This window comes from Pinus tabuliformis, chromosome 2_1 (assembly GCF_031772625.1).
Source record: "Pinus tabuliformis cultivar Carrire ecotype Pingquan chromosome 2_1, CPIR1, whole genome shotgun sequence".
Classification (NCBI taxonomy): domain Eukaryota; kingdom Viridiplantae; phylum Streptophyta; class Pinopsida; order Pinales; family Pinaceae; genus Pinus; species Pinus tabuliformis.
The window spans coordinates 521,654,470-521,676,500 of NC_142299.1; the positions used below are offsets into that span (position 1 = coordinate 521,654,470).

Consider the following 22,031-nt stretch of genomic DNA (forward strand, 5'->3'; position numbering starts at 1 on the left):
GAGGTAGAGATATTATGTTGTTTTGTTGACTTTAAAAAGGTATCATTCATTATTACTCCTATGAAACACACTAAAATACATAATGGTTTTTCTATAAATTATATAAAAAAAATTATTTTAAATTTTATTTAATTTCAAAATAATCACATTCCCTAAAATAAATAAAAAAATTCATCTAAAATTCATTTTTTTAATAAATCAAAATTTAAAATAAACACTATTGAAATCAAGAACCCTTAATTCTTTTAAAATTACAAATTTACAAAATCTAAAAGATATAGACACTCAAATTTTAAAATATAGATATTTTACCATGGTAATGTGGCAACCATCATGAAATTTTCATGGTTTGTAATTGCCTCTATCGAACACAAGCATGGGATTTTCTTGTAAAGTCTTGGCTAGAGTTTACTTATAATATTTTAACTCATCATTTAGTTTTTATCACTGAATTTTTTTATAATATAAATATCTAAGTGAATATATATATATATATATATATATATATATATATATATATACATACATACACACATTAAAAAAAAAAACATTATTTCCATATAAATTTTACTAAAAAAAACTCATTATCTCAGCTCTCCAAAACCTAGAAAACCCTTAGAACTCAAAGAATAATCTCGAGGTTTTCCCAAAGATGGAACAACTTGATTGAAGTTGGCCTTGATATCGTAGAAAGTAATTTTTTTTCTTTCAGAAGAAAAAAATAGAACTTTCATTAATTAAGAGAGTTTTTAGCCAAAAGTGATTGTTCTGTGCATTTCAGGAGAACCAACCATGGACCAGTATATTGTCCATAATTCCAGCGAGAACACCATGGACCAATATCTTCAATTTCTTCACATTTTAAATTAAAATTTTCTACAATAGTAGTGGATGATAACAAGAAATGATCGAGGCAAGGGTTCACTCTTAATTCATTATAGAGAATTAAATGATTTCGATGTGGGAAACTCTAGCGAACATAATTATGCAATTATGCCACATTGTTATTTCTTTAGAAGCTTTTTCATGTCTTTAGAGCTGATTATTTTTCTTGGTTTCCCCATGATACCTCTTAATTCAACTTTCTTTCCTTCTAAAAAAAAATTCACGAAAAGTTCTTGAAAATTAAAAACTATCATACCCAAAGATTGTAGCCATTAGACTCCTAGTACAACTTCAGCACCACCCATTGGAATGGAAAACAATGGACTATTTAAAATGTATTCTCCTATGGATGGCTTGATATTATGGCACTTTCCAGAGAAATTTATGGCTCCTCCATTTGCAACCATCACTTGACACTCTCGTGCTGGATATAAGAAGCAATTCAATTCCTTTGCTATCTTATAATGAAATAAATTATGGGTACTACCGGAATCAATCAACACTATACCTTTTCTTCTTCATATGTCCTTCTATATTGATAGTTTGAGGAGTGGAAATTATGGCCAGTGCATTACAAGATATGGTCAGATTCATTTCTTATTTCTATAGGGTTTGTTCCTAGTGTGTATCCTCTTCTTTTGATGTTTCTTGTTCCTTTTCTTCTTTCTCTTCGCAATCTACGTAAGAGAATTTCTTGTCAGCACACTTATGACCTTTAGTGTATTTTCTATCACAATTATAACAAAGCCATTTTTCTCTTTTTTCTTCCAATTGTCATCCTGTTAACCTTGTAGATTGTGGTAGGCTAGGGGAAACAATACTTCCATCTTTATAGTTGTGATTGATAAGCTTCCTTGTTGCCTTAATTTTTCTTTCAATTTTTCTTGCCAAATTGAATGTCTTCTCCAATGAATTAGGTTCCCAGAGATGAACCTCATGTTGGATGCTATCCTTTAAATCCCCTATGAACATATCAATCCTATGCTCCTCTAGAAAATATTTTACCCTTATATTCAATTTTTGGAAGTCCTCAATGCGATCCACCATTGAACCATTTTGTTTGAGATTTATCAATTGGCTAAAAAAGGTGTTTCTTTTTTGTATCCTCATAATGTGCTATCATTTCTTCCATAAAAATTATCCAAGTGACAATTTTTTTACGAGAGAAAAGCTATCGATACTATACAAACTGATTTGGTTCCAACTATAAAGTCCCAATGCGTACCTTTTGTGTGTTTTGCACGTTATGGAGATCAAAATATTGCTCCATTTGTAGTATCCATCTTACGGGATCCTTGCCATCAAACTTCCTCATAGCTATCTTTGGAACATGACGGGTCTTCAATCAAACGTTAAAGTCTATGAAATCATGACTAACATATCTTTTGTTCTCATTATGAGTTTCCTCTCTACCTTTTTTCCATTAGGAAACATTTCTTGTAGCAACCTTGTCAAACCTCCTTTCAAAACTTCCATGTCTTTCTTCAAATCTTCAAAGTTTACTTCCACGCCATTCATCTTAGCTTCCACAGCTTTCTTTTAACCATCCATCTTAGCTTCTCTTACTTTTTGTGAGAGTGAAATTTGTTTCACTTGGTCTCGAAATTTTGATATATCATGTTGCACTTCTTCCTTTTCTTCATGAGTCATGCTAGAAATTTCAAATTTCTTACTAGGTGTTTCCATTTTATTTCTTCGCCACGACAATTAGTGATACTTATGCTTCACTATGCCTTTTGAATTCCTTCAAAATAATCTTTCAAATCAAACATATTCAAAATTTTATACAAAATATGCACATTTTTTCAATTTGTAGGAGCTCAATATTGAATCTTTTGTGTCGTGTGATTGTGTATCTTCAAGGTATGAAATTTCGCCATGAGGTATCCCTCTAAGTCCTCTTTCCAACTCCGCAATTTTGATGAAGATTGGATTCTCCAAGAAAGAGTTACTTCAAATCTCCCATGATGAACTCATTATAGACTCGTTCAGTAGAGCGAACTTGTAAGAAGTATCACGTGTCATTATTTTGACCTTCAGAAACCAAAATGATACAAAGAAAATTGCAATCCATTTTCTTGTTGTAACATTTGACGAAATTTCAATGTGATGCTGAGAGAGAAAGTTATGGTGATTTTCCCGAAGTCACATGTTTGAGATATAATTCGAGAGCCTGTAAAAACCATAACTTCCTTGGATCATATCTCAGAAAATATAGCGAGACAAGATCTAAAATTTGTACCAAAGCTTCGCCAACATTTCAGTTCAAATGAGCTTTAATATCAACATCTAAAACTTCGTAGAAATAAAGTTATAGCGGAAAATACATGATGGCTTGTTTGAAGCACCAAAACCCTAGAATCCAAAGCTCTCATACCAAATTCTATGCAACCACCTTACAAAATAGAAGAAACTATAGATCAACGAATTCAAAAACAACATCTTCGAGGGGACAACCTCATTTACATTACACAAATGAAAAATTCTTGGATTATACAAAATGACAATGCTTCCTTTATATATATAGGAGTCTAAGGGGTCATAATATAATCATAGCCCACATAATAATAATAATGTAAGGGCACAACAATAACAATAGTGGTCTTCTATGGGGCCCAATAATAACAATATGGGGACAACATGGCCACAACAATAACAATAAGGGGCTACAATGACAATAATAATAAGGAAATACACTAGTATTATAGGGACCTAACATCCACCATGACAACAGAAACACGAACAATGAAAAAAAAAATGTAGAATAGGTGTATTGGGCTTACACATCACTATAGAAACTATGGTTCATAGGGGTTCATGGTTAAGTAAATCAACACAACTTTGATGGAGGGCTCTTCTACTATTTTCTTGACTTTAAAAAGCTATCATCGATTGTTACTCCTATGAAACAGACTAAAATACATAATGATTTTTCTCTAAATTATATCAAAAAAATTATAATAAATTTTATTCTATTTCAAAATAATCACATTCTCTAAAATAAAATAAAAAAATCATGTAAATTTTTTTTTTAATAAATCAAAATTTAAAATAAACACTATTGAAATCAACAATCCTTTTCAAGTTACAAATTTTCAAAATCCGAAAGATATAGACACTAAAATTTTAAAATAGAGATATTTTACCATGATAATGTGGTAACCATCATGAAATTTTCATGCACTGTTATTTACCATGACAAGTCTTGGCTAGATTTTACTTATAAGCTTTTCGCCCATCATTTTAGTAGAATTTGTTTATAATATAAACATACATATATATATATATATATAAACATTATTTCCATATAAATTTTACTTAAAAAACGCATTATCTCCATATAATTAGTAACTCATTATCTCAGCATTTCAAAACCTAGACAACCCTTACAACCCAAAGAGTAATCTGGAGGTCCGCCCAAAGATGGAACAACTTGATTGAAGTCAGCCTTGAGATTGTAGAAAGTATTTTTTTTCTTTCAGAAGAAAAAACAGAACTTTCATTAATTAAGAGAGTTTTTAACCGAAAGTAATTGTTCTGTACATTTTAGGAGAACCAAACATGGACCAATATATTATCCATAATTCCAGCAAGAACACCATGGACCAATATCTTCAATTGGTTCACATTTTAAACGATCGAGGTAAGGGCTTAGTATTAATCCATTCTCCTACATATTATCCTTCCTTTTATTGGATATGAAGGCAACCTAGGTCATCATGGTGGAGAATAGCAAGGTAGCTGATGTTTGTATGAGCTTTGGAGAAGTATATGAGAATACAAATGTAAAACTTACTTGAAAATAAATTTGTATTTTTTTACATTTAATCTTATTTGCTCTTTTGTACCATTATAATTATTTAATAAGTTTTGTTTCAAAATTATTCGAATAATATATTCCACGGTTATGGTTCAAGTCTTTTAAAGTGTTATGAGATTTTTAATCAATATATGTATTTGATGATGATGATGATGATGATGATAATAAAAAATAGTAAATGGATTAATAATTATATCAATATTTCTTTTGATATATATATATATATATATATATATATATATATATATATTATATATTATATTCATGTAAAGAGTTAAACAATTGATTGCAAAACTTTATATTATTATTTATGGGTTATACAACTTACATTTAATATAATTAAAAAAAAAATGAGGTTGTACAATTTAATAACATCTCCCTCATATCTAGTTGTAAAACATGATGTCACCATCTCGAAGTAGTAGATTCTAAAGTTTATATATTTGATATACTTAAATATATAAGGAATATTTCTCAATAATTGTTGGTAGTATTTATGTTGGCATAGTTTTAAACAATGATAGTAATGTAGTGTTGAGGGTTGATAAAAATTACATGGATAGATCAAAGAAACCAAGGGTCAAAAGGTGAAAAAGCGGTGATGAAAAGTAAGTTGAGAGTAATGATGGTGATGAGTGAGGATCTTAGCATGGGTTAATATATCAAATATCAAATATGTTGTAAAAAACTTGATTGGGAAATCCCATGGTTTGTAGATGTTAGAACATTCTATAAAGAATTGGATTAAGAAGGTTTAACCTTTGATTCTTAAGTATGGGCCAATATTCAATCTTCTAGAAAGAGGTTACATTGATACACTGTATTGATTTGATGAATATTCCAAGTCCCATGAGGGAGGTTCTAGGTTGTCGTTAAGGTCATCATCCACTTCTTTTGGTATACCATGGGAAGTGACAAAGAATGTCAATATGGGTTGAATTGTCAGCACTTGAGTGATAAGGCATGATCCTTCATGATAGGAGTTAGCTCTCTGCATTCCGAAGGGCACCGCTTCATTATAGCTAAATAAACAACAAGGTATCCATAGATGAAGTATCTTTCCATTTTATACCCATATTCGTAGCCTTCATAAAGTTCGTTCAACATATAACTACATGAATTCAATTCTTCCCCATTATCATAAGCTTTCGCCACTGAAATGGTGTCCACATTGCACTTTCCTTTTGTGTAATGGCACATGATTTTTCCATCAATTATATAATAGGTGAATTTTATGGCGGGAAAATTAATTAGCTCAATATTGTCTCCTTTTCCATTATGGTGAGTATCATACTTGTTGTAGTAATTGTTTTCACCTGTCTTCTTCCCCACTTGGAAGTATTTCGGAATGTAGATGACTCTACAGTTGTTGCAGAAAATAGTCTCATTAATTTTTGAATGTTGTTGGTATGTATCGGGTATTCCTTTTCGAGCTAGATAGAATCCTTATGCATTCAGATGATAAGGAATTTTGTACACTACATTTTTGCCTCTTAAGTGTCAAACACTCATAAAATTCGCATGTTCAGTAGTGTGGACCTTTGATTTCCTCTTAAATCCTCCTTGATTCTAGTTGAATGGCTTCTATCTAGTTTGGTTATGGCATCTGTAAAACAATCATTCCTCAGCATGGGGAAATGGAGGTAATTTAATAAGTCATTGTCCATGAGTGAGGCCTTCTCATATTTTCCATAATTATTCTCAAGCTCAACAAATCAGAAGCTAGATGGAGGGGTGGAAATAGTAGTTTTAGATACCTTGATAATGGCTGGAATTCAACTAATATACATAATAGACATAGGTGGTTGGAATTTAGGCTAGTGACGAAGGGAATTTGACACAAATCCCAGACTTGGTGATTCGACCACCTACACTTTGATAATCAAGAACATAATGTTTCCATACAAACTAAATAGAAAGACTTAACACTAGATTTTTTTATTGGACTCGTTAACAAATTAATATGAAAACTATCTATAATCAATTCAAATCATGGCATTAACGATTCATGTGACCTTGATATGTCCTCGTTGACAAGAAAACTAAAAATGAAAGTGATCATGATGGTTGATTATGATGAGATAAAGGAATATTCCAAAAATTTGGTATCCAAATCATGCTAGGGATATTGCGGGAGATATTTAACCCAAATTCTAAATGACATAGGGAATTGTTACTAATTACTGTGGATAAGACTATTGCAACATGTGATTCCCCATCCATAATCAATTACAGAGGGTTGCACTGAACTAATTATCGAGCTTAATTGAGGTAACTTTATTCGTGATTGATATAGCTAAAATAACAGACGTGAATGATGCAAGTGAGATACTTGATGCAACTGATGTAATTGATGCAACTAAAATAATTGACACAACTACAAAATTAACTGACTGATTCTACCTAAAACTAACTACGACACCCTTTGAGAGGTCAAATCAATTTGATGAAGAAAATGTTGGGTCCATCAGGAAATATGACCAAGACCCACATTCATCCTCCCTAGCTTGACAATTACTTTGAATGTGAACTCCTAGAACAAGAGGAGCCATATACAATTATTCCTTCGAGCACAAACTTATTCACTAGGTACTTTAGTGTGGAGTGGTCAGTAAAGAACTAGAATGGACCCCCCACAAGGTAGTGTGAGAATTTCTGTAGAAAGTACAACATTGCGATAGTTTCCTAATTTGTTCACGAATGGTTATTTTTCTTTGTGGAAAGTTTTATTCTCACAAAGTAGATTAGGTGATCAAGGTTACTATATTTGAGCTAAGCCAAAACATCTCCTAGAAAAATTATTGATGCATCAATATGGTAATTAAATTTCTTGTTCTAATCTAGGTAAACTAGGGTTGGTATTATTTAGAGATTCTCTTTAAGCACATTGAAGGCAACATCACATTCATTGTACCAGGAAAACCTCTCAGATCTCTTCAGCAACTTCTCTAGTCGTGCAATGATGAAGGTATAGTTGTAGATGAACTTTTGGTAATGTCCTTTGTGGCCAAGAGTTGATCTCGGTTTCTTAACACTTATGGGTCGAGGCATATTTAGGATTACACAACCTTGGCAAGATCGATGCACACTCCTTATTTACAAATTATATGCCCAAAGATTTTTCGAAAGGGGACATCACAAATTCACTCCTTCAAATTCAAGGAGATTGTAGCTACTTGTAGCGATTAAACATCACTCAGAGAAAGTTGGAGTTTTTCTTTAATAAAAGTTAGATTGTCTAATCATCAATGTACACTTCCATAAATATGTAAATGTAGTCCCAAAATACAATTATTACAATCCTCAAAAACATGGTCGATGAATTCTTTAGACCAAAGGGCATTATGTGGTAGGCATAGGACCCCCATTTGATCACGAATGTCATTTTATTCTTATCCTCCTTGATAATATGGATTTGGTGGTAACTAAAGAAGCCATATTTGAAAGAGTATGCTTCATTACTGCAATATTATCAAGGACTTCATCGCTAAATGGAGTAGGGAAGGGGTTATGAACACATCCATTATTCAGAGTCCTATAATCCACACAAAATTGAATTTATTTAGAGTTATTCTTGGTTTTGATGAATATCGAACTAACCCACCCACCCTCATGGAATGGGAAGATAAGACCTGTTGCCAATATTTTTTCAATCTCTCTCTTCACCTTCTCCTTGACCCTCTAGTTCAATTGATATGGTCAAAGCTTTACTAGTGTCACATCTCGCTTCAATACAATCTTCATTTTTCCCAACTCCCCCTTAATTCATTTAAGCTCCAAAACAGATGAAGGGAACGTGTCTTAATACTCCCTTAGGAGATCAAATATTTCCTAGGTGGTCTTCTCATGCTAATAGTCCCCCATATAATCTAATTTTGACTTCTCTTTAGTGTTGATGTTGTGCTTCTACAACTTCAGAGGTTGTAGCTACATACCAATGGTTATAGGCCCATCATTGATGTTCTACTCCCCCTCATATTCCTTAAATTTCAAGTGCCTTAAATCCTCTAAATCATATTCATTGGTTTCAAGTTCTATCTTCCTACAAGCCACAAATTCATGGAATCTAGATTCATATATGTGATTGAAGGAACCCTCAGTAAGCTTATCTACCAAGAACAAGACCCTCTTGAAATATTTTAGAGAAGATTCTATCCTCTCATTATCCTCAGTGAAGGAGAAGTTATTGATGAAGTAAGCTTTCATAAAGTCCCATTCACCGGTCTTCCTTCTTATTTCCTCCTTAACATACCATGACTAGGGAAATGTTCCCAGAGTGTGGACAAAGATATGCACCCAAATTTTTTTTGAAAGTTCTTCCATGACACATTTGGATTTAGAGTTTTGTAAATGTTGGTGAGGATCATTATACCCTTAATACTTAGTAAGAATCAACCTGTGTTCTTCTAAATACCCGAATATGACTATCAATTTCGACTTAATAGCCTCCCACTCTTTGAGATAGTTGCGATGAGAGCCCCACCACCTTGCAGGTGTCCCTTGAAGGGTGACATCCAGCAAAGGAACATTATGTATTTCCAAAATGTTCGAATTAAAATCATTGATAAAATCAATAACGAAATCGATACAATTAGAAATAGGGAATTATCATACCTTGGTGACAACCTACTTGATATGGTGGATCGTTGTGCATCGCCTAGCATTGATCTCATACCTGACTTACTTCTATTCATCCCACACATCTTCTAATCCTACTTCAAAGCTTTAAAAACTTCTCCAACTAATCGAACCTCCTACCATAGGATTGATATAATATTCCCTTTTGTTATTTAAAATTGACTTGGGATTAGAGTCAAGGTTGACTAAGTTAAATAGTGGTTGTTTTGGGAATCGGGTATTCTGTACATATTGTTTTCCGCCATGGTATTTCATGTAATGGAGCCTATGAAGGGCTCAGAAGAATTCATTGTAATGTACGATAGGGATGTGAGCAGTTAAGGCTCACTTGACCTCGTTGGGTAGGGTTTTGGCAATGGCTAATGAAATTTCATTAGGGTTGGTTTTTCCTTGGAGTTGGGGTTTTCCCACAATAAATTGTGTGCATATTTTCATATTTTAATGTTTCTAGTTATTTTTATTGTTCTTGTGAGTAAATTATTTAATTCTCTTTGTAAATTATTTTACTCTCTAGTTAAATTTTCTTCATCTAGTATGAGAACCAAATATTGGTTTCAGATGGATGTTATTACAGGGCCTCATGAATGAAGACTAATAGTCGCAATACAAGAATAGGTCCAAGAATTAGACTTGTCATGGAAAATATACAATGAAAGAGAAGGGAACAATGAATTCAACTAGAGCCACTCACAATTTGTAGGGTTTAATAGCTGATTCATTAGGGATCCTTTATGGGATACTACAAGCCATGAGTGGCTTGTAGAATGTTCAATATGTTGGCGTCGACATGTCTAAATAAATAGACATGAGTTGAGGAAGGTGACGCAGGGGATTGATTCAACTGTGAGTGGGAAAGCTATAGGATAATTCGCTTAGAAGTCTATAGGCATATGGCCTCAGGGACTCATGTGATCAAATATCAGAGTGGTTAAGGCATTGGCCACCATCGATGTGGAGAATGGGTCATTTGAGCTATAGTCATCAAGTGAACTCTAGAGGCCATAAATGAAGGACAAACAATAACATGAATGACCCATCAATGCAAGTAGTGTGATAATATTGCAGTGAATCTTCCTGAGCAACACTGTGAGATATATACTAGCAACATTGGAGAGCTTGAGAAGGCCCGTGAGACCATGTAGGGTGAGAAAAATGAAGGTGCAAGAGACTGAGCCATTGTTGATGGCTAAGAAGACTATGGATATGAACATATGACGTTGGAGAAAACATAGAGGATAGTATGGAGCAAAAACGAAGGTCGTGCAACAAGAGATTCCAAATTTCTCAATTAGTGGATGTGTCATGGATATACACATGTTTTTTATCAGTCGCAATGGACATTACTTTGATCCTAGAGAAGGGTCATAAGTGTGTGGTACAAGGCTAAGGAAAGAATGATTCTTGGAGTGTATCAAAGTTGATAGGATGGTCAAATAAAGAAAACAACACGGGTAAAAAATAAATTAAAATTGTTATAATGGAGTCAAAATATTTTATTACATGTAAATGGGTTTAGTGTTGTAAGACTTGGTGAGGCATGCATACCCCTAGGTAATAATAGGGAAACTCTAGGTTAGACCTAAGTGATAGGGGGGTTGTTAGGCTAACAAATACTCCACATATAAACAATTGAGGGGGTTAAGGGCTAGAGTGAGCATGGATAGGTTGAATCACTTTACAAGGTTGGCTACATTTAGTCAAGGAACCCCAAGTCAAGTTTAAGGGGGTAATGTTAGGTAAAATTGACTTGCAGTTAGAGTCAAGGTTGACTAAGTTAAATAGTGGTGTTTTTGGGGCACACATTATTGTATACTTATGGTTTTATTCCAATGGTATTACATGTAATGGAGCCTATTAAATGCTCACAATACTTCATTGTAATGTAGGCCAAGTATGTGAGTTGTGAAGGCTCGCTTGGCCAACGTTTTATCCAAGGCTAATGAGATTTCATTAGGGTGAGTTTTTCCCCATATTTGAGGTTTTTTGAGGATAAATATTTGTGGATTATGTATTAAGTGTCTATTCTTGTTGCTGGTTATCATATTTTTCTTCTCAATAATTTTTAATTATCTTAGTGGTTAAATTTTCTTCACGTTTTTCCTGCTATTAGTTGGTTTAACTCATCTAGTAACTCATGTTCTTCTCTATTGTCCACTAGCTCGATGAAACTAGGGCCTTGATAGGGGTCCAAGAGTTGAATCACCTAGAATCCATATGCTTCAAAGGTCATGGCTTCTCTCTTTAGGTCAATCGTTGAATAGTTTTCAAAGGTTCAATCTATATCCAACAATGACGAATATGCATCTTTATCTCCCATAATGTCTATTACCTTGAAATATACATATATATTTACAATTGCTATGTCGAATTCTACATATTCGAAGCATCTAACTAGGAGGATACAATATTGATTTTCCATGCATAACTGTATGAGAAAGAATGCCAACTTGGACCTTCCCAAGCCTTCCCAGGTCTTTCTTTGTAAATTATTCACATCAGATTCCAAGTCTAGCATCCTATCCTTGATCTAGAATCTCACAATATGGGAATTAGCTAAAAAATACCTTCATGTCCTCTTCTTATTTATTTGCACCCATCTAGAATACCTTTCGGGAAAATTCACAGAAATGAGCCCTTCCAAGAGATCCTCATCCTTGAAAAAAAATTAATATTTTTCCAAAACTACCCCAAAATTTTCACATTGTTCACGATTTCTAAAAGCAACTTGAACCATTTTTCTATAGGTTGGGAGTGGGTTTGTGGAAATTTCGAGTTTCTTGCCTTCAAATATTCTGGTTCTTATTGTTGTGGCCAACCACTTAGAATCAATTGGTTAAACAAATCTATGGTGTATTTGTAGTACTATTTTTTCTCACTTGAATCATAAAAGTTCTTCAATGAGGAAGGATTTATAATCCTTGGTTGTTTAGTGGCTTCAAAGTCAATTCCATTCTTCTTCCCCTCCTAGGTGAATATGTAAATATTTGAGAGTGTAGCTAGTTAAGGTTCTCACAATTCTACATTAATCAAATTTAATCCCCTGTTATTGTTGTGCTCCTTCGATCTCACGATTAGCTCTAGGAAATCCTCTATTGCATGTATGTTAACTCTACACTTAGAGCACCGGGGTCTTCTGGGTAGTTGTCAATATCTTGTAACATGACCCTCCTGATCATAATTACAGAAATAGATCAAACCTTTTCCTCATATTCTTTCCGCCTTGTTCTTCCAGCTCCTTGTCCTCAAGGATATTCATGGATCATGTAGGAAAATCGATCCAATTGGTGAGCTAAGGCATCTAGTGCTCTACAATAATTAGTGTGGTGAAGTGGTGAGCTGCATGACTCACATAAGAAGTTTTTTTGGGCATTTGAATACTTCTATAACATTATAAAAAGGCACGGGAGATGTCCATATGTTCTAGAAATTTCTCAGTATTCATTTGGAGTGTATTGTTCTTATAAGGAAATTTGTAGAATTTTGTATACCCTCAATATAACCTTGCGTACCAATCTATGTAACTCATGCCCCAAAGCCTTCATAAATTAGTGGCATGATGCCGCTCAATATGACAGTTGGTACACCACAGGAGCGGTCACATAGGCCACGTTGGTTTCATGTGAGCTTCTCTGTCATATCAGTGATTTGATGTTGCAATCTTATGAGAGTTGGGTCGTGGGAAACCATTCCTCCTCGATGTTAATGTGGGTATCATTCCATGGCCTTGATTATGCTTTCTTTCTCCAACGCGTCTTACATAGTACCAATATTTTCGTGAGTTAGTGATGCGAGGGTGAGTGGCAACAACGCTTTGATGAACTAGTTATGTTGATAATTGGGATCAATGGGGTAACTTACATTACCCATATAATTCTTAAGCCTTGGGATCATCTCCTAGGAGGTTTCTCCTTCCCACTTCTTGATTTACCTTAGTTTATATAACCCTTGTTGGTTAGTCTATGAAAGTTTAAACTCCTGAACAAATACATGTTGCACATCATCTATTATCGGATTTTTATAGAATGTGGACCATTGGATGAACCATGTTAGTGTTCATTCTTGGAAAGTGATATCAAATTTAATCAGCTTCATGGAATCTATAGTTTGGTGACTCCTCTAGATATCTTCACACATGTACCAATGTTGTTCGACATCCTCATTCCCTCTCCAAGAGAACTCATGATATAGAGTAAAATATCCTACCATGTTACCAACCACACATAGTTGAATTGGCGATACAAGTATGAACCCTTAGGAACTCGGTTGTGATGATCTTTGGAGACCTAAACTACAACTATTATTTCTACCACGAGAGGTAGAAACCTTGTAGGTATTATGTTCTATGTGGATCTTTATAACTTTAATTAGCTTAGATAAAAATTGAACAAGGTTGTGATAAAGTACCAGGGGAAGGTTAGGGGAAGTTCTACTTGAACTGTTGGGCAATTATTCACTATTATAGGGAGACACATCAATCTCAAAAAAGCATTCTTATAGTGAATTGCACATAATCATTTGGGCCATCATTTTGGCCTATAGGGGTTGATCCATTTGGTGTCTTTATTTGTCTAGGTGGAGGGAAATCTCTACCGCTTCTATCAACTTCTGTCATTGCGGTGGTATTGATGGACGAGGATTCACTCTATCTCCATTGCCATTGCTCCACAAATTTAGCTAACTTCCTTCTCATTCTCATGATTTGAGACTGATTAACACCACTCGTGCTTGGTTTAGCTCCCATTTCAGCCTATAGATCTCCTACAGATCTTTCTACTACTATTCTTTGACTATATTCACCCTCATTTTTTCCCTCAGATATCTACCCTTTTGAAATTCAACCACGTCTATCTCTTCAAAATTTTCATAGCTAACATACAAGTAGGCTTCCTTCCCTTATACCCTTCCCCTAGTATCAGGGTTTTAAGAAGCCATACGTAAGCCATAGAATGTTTTTTTCCACCATTAAATCTTTAATCCACAATGAGATCTCTTTCAATAGTCTTCCCCAATCCTGACTTGAACACATCCTCAACCATGGAAACGAATAAATGGCCCTATGGAGTAAACTCACACGCATAACTCGATAACTCGAGTTAGGTCTATATTGAATTGTTGCAACTCAATGAGGTTAGATTAATCCTAGATACGAGGGGATCTACTATGGCTACCGATAGTTTCTTTTATCTATAGCCTTCACAACTAGTTGTAGAGGTCCTCTAGGAACTTACACCATAACATCTCGCACTGGTCACTCGCAGGCTCCACATACAAAACAATTAGGTAAACACAAAACAGTGCTAAGCCCAATAGACTCACTGACAACACTTCGGTACAAAATCCTTTATATATATATATATATATATATATATATATATATATATATATATATATGTTTTTTGTTTTTCTTCATGTTTTATCCACTCCACTCGGTTTAAGTATTGGATTCTTCATCGGATGCCCTACCCTTTCCTTTTTGGCTTCTTCTATGGCTTGTGTGTGACTTCTTCCTCTATTGTTAATGGTTCAGTCGAGTGGGCTGTGACTGCATGTCTCCCTCTTTTCCCTGGTCGACCTTACACAACAAATAAAGCTTAGTATATTCCTTCTATTTCCTCAAATGCTTTCTCCACGACTTCCCATCACTCATATTAGGTCAAAAACATGTCAAAACGTTGTTCTCCAAAAAGGAGGACCGAATAACGCCTTTTTGATAATGGCTAGAATTTTAGTAGAAAGTGACATTCATAAAGGATTGTATATGAGTATGGAGATAGGGTAAAGCGTTAGTAAAAATATACATTATTGAAGAACTAAATATTCATGGAGACATTGGAAGGTGACATAATCAATATACAATTATAGGACTACTTAAATATTCCTTTTAAATGTTTACAATTTCATGTCTATGGTCATTTTGGAGATGATTACTCTTTACATTTTGTAGGGAAGTTGTGATGGAAGGATGTACGAGGTAAGGAAATTTTAATATCCCTGGCGATTTTAATATCCCTGGTGTAAGATAGCGTAAAAAATCTTTTAAAATTCATGTATTACATATTAAAAAATATTACTTAGATTAGGCCAGGCAGTTACCGATTCACCATGTTGTAAAAAAAAAATTACTTATTTAATTTAATATGTATAATGAAATACATGGAAGCATGTCAAGAAAGAGTTGCTTTAAGAATTAGGTGTAAACTCAACTTTAATATTCTGAAACTAAAATGAATATGAGAATGGAAGGGTGAGGAGAGGAACTCGATTCTTGAAAAAGGTTTCATGGAGCCATGGAAGACCATTAATGCTCGATCATTACAACTTCCATGTTATTAAATATTCATTATGAAAGTAAATAAATAAATAAAAATTTAAAAATTCGGCCTTTATTTTTTATAAGAATTTATATTCTTCTATATAAATAAATTGTATTTTTTAAGTTGGTATATTATTTGAGTTTTAGGTCTAATGAGTCATTGTTTTAGGAAAGCTATGGATAGGTGATATTGTATACATAAAGAAAAATCAAATCTACCTTAAAAAAGCATAGATTTATGAATGATTTATTGAGTGATTTTAGAATTTAGGAAGGTCGATTTATGAAACGATTTTAAGATTTAGAAAAACTATTGCATTTTCTTAATTCTACTTATTGTAAGCCTATAGAAAATGAGAAATAATGTCCAAATCTATGTAGAATCAAGACAAGAGAGAGGAATGAGTGCTTTTGAATAATTATATGTACAAAATTTGTTGAATGAAGTTTAGTACTATAGGGAACTCAAGTTACTTCATCTACTCTCTAGATAGCATTTTCTATAGTAGTGTGGCAAAAATTATTGATTTCAAATAGAATAGTGTGTGATTAATCTTGTTGGATTGAGGGATTCCAAGCATTAAGTTGAGGGATTCCAAGCATTAAAAGATAACTTATATATGCGTTAATTTCTTAAAATACTTTCCATGTGTGAGATCAATATCTATTATATTATATTTCTTAGAAAATAAATTTCATATGCATTATATTATGCTAGATTTATTTTAGGAAATAAGTAAATGTTTGCGTGATAGAAAATAGCTTTTGTGCAAAGAAGTACTTGTTTTCATGTAAGAAAAATAACTACTATAGGATTACTATATGTTAACATGCAAAAACAAGTACCACCCATCTAAAATTTTTGTTTCTCTAAAATGCTCCATGAATTATTGAAAAATGGAAATAATTTAATGAGACTAATCTTGGAAAATATTTGCATGAGTTATTGAAAAATGAAGACCATTTAACAAGAATGACCTGGATTGCATGGGTTCATGAAATAATTTGACGAGGAAAGTTAAGTAGAGTAATTTCTTGAAAATAAACCATGAATACGTGTGACCCATGTTGTTGTCTTGAAAAGACTTAAGAAATTTGTATTTTCTTTTGTCTTGAAAAACCGGTAGGAAATTTGTATCTTCTTTTATGCATGGATAAAACAACTATTTGGGATAGATTTCGTCAAAAACTAAGTATATGTCTTTGCATACATGGTAAGAAAAACTATTATGATTTATTTTGGAAAAGAATATTTGTAGAGCTACACAAAACAATAGCCACAATGTTATTTGTCTTAAAAAGAATAGTTGTTTTGTGCTCACTTATTTACATTGATATAACATTGGCAATAAATAACTTTAATATATAAAATTGGAAAACCCCAATAATCAATAATTTGTTTTAAAAAAACTCAATATATCCTTAAAAATATATATATAATAACTTTTGTATTATTTAATAATTAACCTACAAGCTAAATAAATTACTTAAAATAAACACCCATAAATATAATCAACATATAAAATGAATAAAATACTTAAAAATACACATCCATAGATATAAACCTAAATTTAACTTCTTAAAATAAGAAACAAACTGACCTAATATAATCCCTAATTTCCATATTAAAATTAAAAATAAAGTAACATAATATCTTCCCTAATTTCAGCCATTAAACTGATAACATCCTTTTCAGCCTAATAACAAGTCCATGCAATTGAGTTGAAATGAGGTGATGGTTCTCTTGAGGGACCATTACGAATTCGGTGGTTCATGGTTATGTTTTCCTCGATACCCTATAATAGGTGCTGCTGTATTACGTGCACTCCTTTCTACATATTTCCTGATGAAGCACTTTTCCGTTGCACATTTATAATAATTTCTGTATTTCAGAAAGAAATAAATTATAATTAGTGTAAGTCAAGAAGAAATAAATTAGTGGGTAATAATTTTCAAAGATTCATTACTCAATATCTATCATTATTAATTTGAAATAAATATATAGAGCATATCCATACCTTGGATTAGGATTTTTATTGATGTGTTTGGTTCCATATTTCCGCCATCGGTATCCATCATCCACAAAATCATGTTCACTGATTATTTGTAGGACGTGTTCTTCCTCTCCATCGTCTATACTTCCGTAATTTGACCACCACCCCAAAAATAAATTTATATATTTTTTGTACCGATTTTATAGCGCATAAATGCATGCAAATATCAACAGAATGTAAAAAAAAATTAAAAAATCACCTGGCCATTGAGTACTCGACATCAGTAAAATTTGGATGACTGGTTGACAAGAGTTGATTGCAGGGTTTTCCTTGTATAGATGATACTGCATCAAAACGTTCATCCATTTTCCGTTTGTGGAGACTTTCAAGGGTACCACCAACTGCCATTTTGGGAGGTTGTTGTGGCTTTGGATGTTCATGAACATCTCCTTCGTATTCAATCTTGGTGACTTGCCCATTAAGAAAGCATACTATTCTCTTTTTCATCTGACAGTCTGAATATGCACATTTGAAATAGTGGCGAATATAACTGCTGCCTTTAACCAACCTTTTCCCGTACTTCCTCCACTTATATCCGTCGTCATAATATGGCGAAGCCATATCTTGACAAACTTTGAACCCTGAATCATTCTCAGGACTTGAAGGCTGATCCTGATCACACAAACAATGTTTTACTCATCAGATATCACTGGTGGATGACTCTGCCTGTTCAATGGACGATTCATATGCTATCAACATTGTCAAAAACTAAGAAAGATTTATAATTGTCAGAAAGTTGATTCTGCAATAGTTCTAATCTTCTTTTATTTGAAGTTAAAATTAACTTATGATTCTCATTTAACCGTGAATAAAAATTATGTAATCTATTTCATTTCAGAAAAAATCAAAAATTATAAGGGACGTAGGAAAGTGAGAGATTATTTATAGATTTGATTTAAAAATAGAGTTTCAATATATTTTGGATATGGGGAATGTTACAAATAATTAAGGTTAATATTTGGCATTGTAGCTGGGCCCGTTTTTAAGAAAATCTTAGGTATTTGAGGATTTCATCATTAGTTATCCAATAAATGGTTAAACTCAAAGAGAAAGCCATAGCCATCACTGATCAATTGTTGGAGATCAGATTCAAAGCATAATTAAATCAAATACACAGCAGATAAATCAAGCACATAAAGACACACGAATTAACTTCACCCAACCAATCTGGGCTACATCCATACAACAAAGGCATCTGCAATCTTTTTAAACAAACAGGAGATTACGTAATTCAATCCTCAGAGACTCTCACCCTCATAGCAAACAATCTGAATGGTTGTATGTTTTATAGCAAAGGAGATCTAACAACTTCATTAATTCACTTTCATCAAATATAGGAGGCATTAATCATCTCCCAACAACCTGGAGCTAATCTAGGAACCGATTCCTATTGTTGTCATCTACTAAGATTTTGCATATCTTGTTCAAAACAGAAAATCTTAACAATCTCCACCTTGACAAAAATTAGACTTAAGCCCTGTTATTATTATTTTATCTTTTGTGCAAGCCAAGAGAAGCCAAACACCAACTTAGCTTTTCTAACAAAACTGGTTTCGTGAAAATGTGTGCACAATTCTCCTTTGTATGCACCTTTTCAAAAGATACTCCCCTTTTAGTGATAATCTGTCTTACAAAATGGTATTTAATTGGAATATGCTTTGATTTACTATGATAGGCTGGATTCTTAGCCAAATCTATTGCACTTTGACTATCACAAAGTAACCTGATGTTGTCGTGTAACCTACCAAACTCACCAAGCAAACCTTTCAACCAAACCGCCTCTTTGCAAGTATACGAAGCAGCAATGTATTCTCCTTCAGTAGTGGATAAAGCGACAATGTTCTGTAGCTTTGACATCCAACTTATAGCTCCACCTACAAGAGTAAAGACATACCGTGAAGTTGACCTTCTCTTATCCAAATCACCTGCAAAATCGGAATCAACATATCCGCAAACAAATTCACTACTCTTATTGTAAGTGATACAATAACTACTTGTGCCTCTCAGATACCGAAGCACCCATTTCACTGCTAACCAGTGTTCTTTACCCAGATTTGCGATGTACCTGCTCACAAACCCAACTTCATGTGAAATATCTGGTCGCGTACATACCATCGCATACATTAAACACCCTACTACATTAGCATATGGAATTCGAGACATTAATTCCTTTTCTTCATCCGAATTAGGACATAAACTCGAAGAAAGCTTGAAATGGGAAGCGAAAGGGACTGACACAGGCTTCACGTTATTCATACCAAATCTCAAAAGTATTTTCTCAATATACTTTTGTTGTGATAGCCATAGCTTACCATTGCTTCTGTCTCTGAAAATCTCCATGCCCAAAATCTGTCTTGCTGCTCCTAGATATTTCATATCAAATGTCCTTCCCATCTGAGCCTTCAACCTGTTGATTTCTTCTATGCTTTTGCTTGCTAAAAGCATATCGTCAACATACAATACTAAGATAATGAATATGCCATTATTTAACTATTTAAAATAAACACAATGATCATATTCACTTCTAACATATTTCTGACTCAACATGAAATAATCAAACTTCTTATACCACTGCCGAGGCGACTGCTTCAGGCCATATAAAGACTTCTTGAGCCTGCGGACAAATTTCTCATTGCGATGCTGAAAAAACCCTTCCGATTGTTTCATATATATTTCCTCATCTAAGTCTCCATGTAGAAATGCAGTCTTAACATCTAATTGTTGCAACTCTAAATCAAGCAAAGCCACTAATGCTAACACAATTCTAATTGAAACAATTTTAACCACTGGCGAAAAAATCTCATCAATGTCAATACCGGCTTTCTGAGAAAACCCTTTTGCAACCAGCCGCGCTTTGTACCTGTCTTCTGTATCATTCACACCCCGTTTCAGCTTGAAGACCCATTTACACCCCACAGTTTTCCTGCCTTTCGGAAGCTCAACCAGATCCCATGTGCTGTTCTTACCCAAGGCCATCATTTCGTCCTTCATGGCTGCTTTCCACTTATCACTCTTCGAACCTTCTATTGCTTCCTGATAGCACAGAGATTCATTGTCATTAGCAGTAAATGAAACAGAAGTGACATAATCATCATACCTTCTCGGTGGCCGTTTGATTCTTGTCGACCTCTTTAAGGATGTTTTTGGCGCTTCCTCGATTGGCTGACTACCATCTGTAGGAACTTCTTGCCGATCAGTATCTAGGACCTGTTCATGATCTAAACCTGAACCCTCTTCATGTTCTGAAACCTGTTTATGACTAGTATCTGAACTATGGTCATCATGACTATCAATAGAAATGCTATCAAACTGAATGTGCTGAAAGTCAGATACTTCATCCTGTTTCAATATACTATCTACATCTAACTGTATAAGAGAGGATTCATTAAACTTTACATCTCTGTTGATGATGATTTTGCGGGTAGTAGGATCCCACAATCTATATCCCTTTGTTCCAACACCATACCCAACAAAGATATACCTTTTAGGCTTTGGATCTAATTTAGTTCACTGATGTTTAGGCACTAGAGCATATGCATCACAACCAAACACTCTGAGTTTAGAATAATCACAAGGGCGTCCTTTCCATACCTCTTGTGGAATCTTGCAGCCTATCGCCGTTGATGGAGATCGGTTTATCACATAACAAGTTGTTGCCACTACTTCCGTCCACAACTCCTTTTGCAACCCGGCGTTACTCAGCATACTCCTTGCTCTCTCTAGAAGAGTCCTGTTCATGCGTTTAGCAACTCCATTCCGCTGAGGAGTATAAACCGTGGTCTTATGTCTCTCGATCCCTGCATCCTTGCAATAGCTGTCAAACTCCTTGGAAGAAAACTCACCACCATTGTCAGTTCTTAAACATTTTATTGTTCTACCTGTGTTGTTTTCTACCAATGCTCTAAATTGCTTGAAAACTGAAAAAACATCAGACTTCCTTTTCAACATGTAGACCCACACTTTCCTAGAAAAATCGTCAATGAATGATACAAAATAAGATGAACCACCATATGAAGTTGTAGGAGCTGGACCCCACACATCTGAATGGATATAATCAAGTATGTCTTTACTAGTATGTGTTCCTGATTTAAACTTTTGTTTACTTTGTTTTCCAAACAGACAATGCTTACAGAAAACTAATTTTCGAGACTTCAGATTTGGAAGTAACTTGCGATCAGCCAAAATTTTCAACCCTCTTTCACTCATATGCCCCAATCTTTGATGCCATAAGTGAATGGAACTACTGTCATGTTCAGACACAGTAGACACAAAATCTGACCCTGTACCTCCTTCTAACTGAAATAGATTTCCTACTTTCTTA

The 22,031-nt window shown here is 33.9% G+C and overlaps 1 protein-coding gene across 1 annotated transcript; it reads right to left on the minus strand.

Annotated features, from left to right (window-relative positions):
- Window positions 1–17,905: 17,905 nt before the first annotated feature.
- Window positions 17,906–18,271, minus strand: LOC149201242 (WRKY transcription factor SUSIBA2-like). The gene has a single exon (XM_089401236.1). It carries the CDS (start codon window positions 18,269–18,271, stop codon window positions 17,906–17,908), a length of 366 nt encoding a protein of 121 aa, XP_089257362.1.
- Between the last annotated feature and the right edge of the window lie 3,760 nt (window positions 18,272–22,031).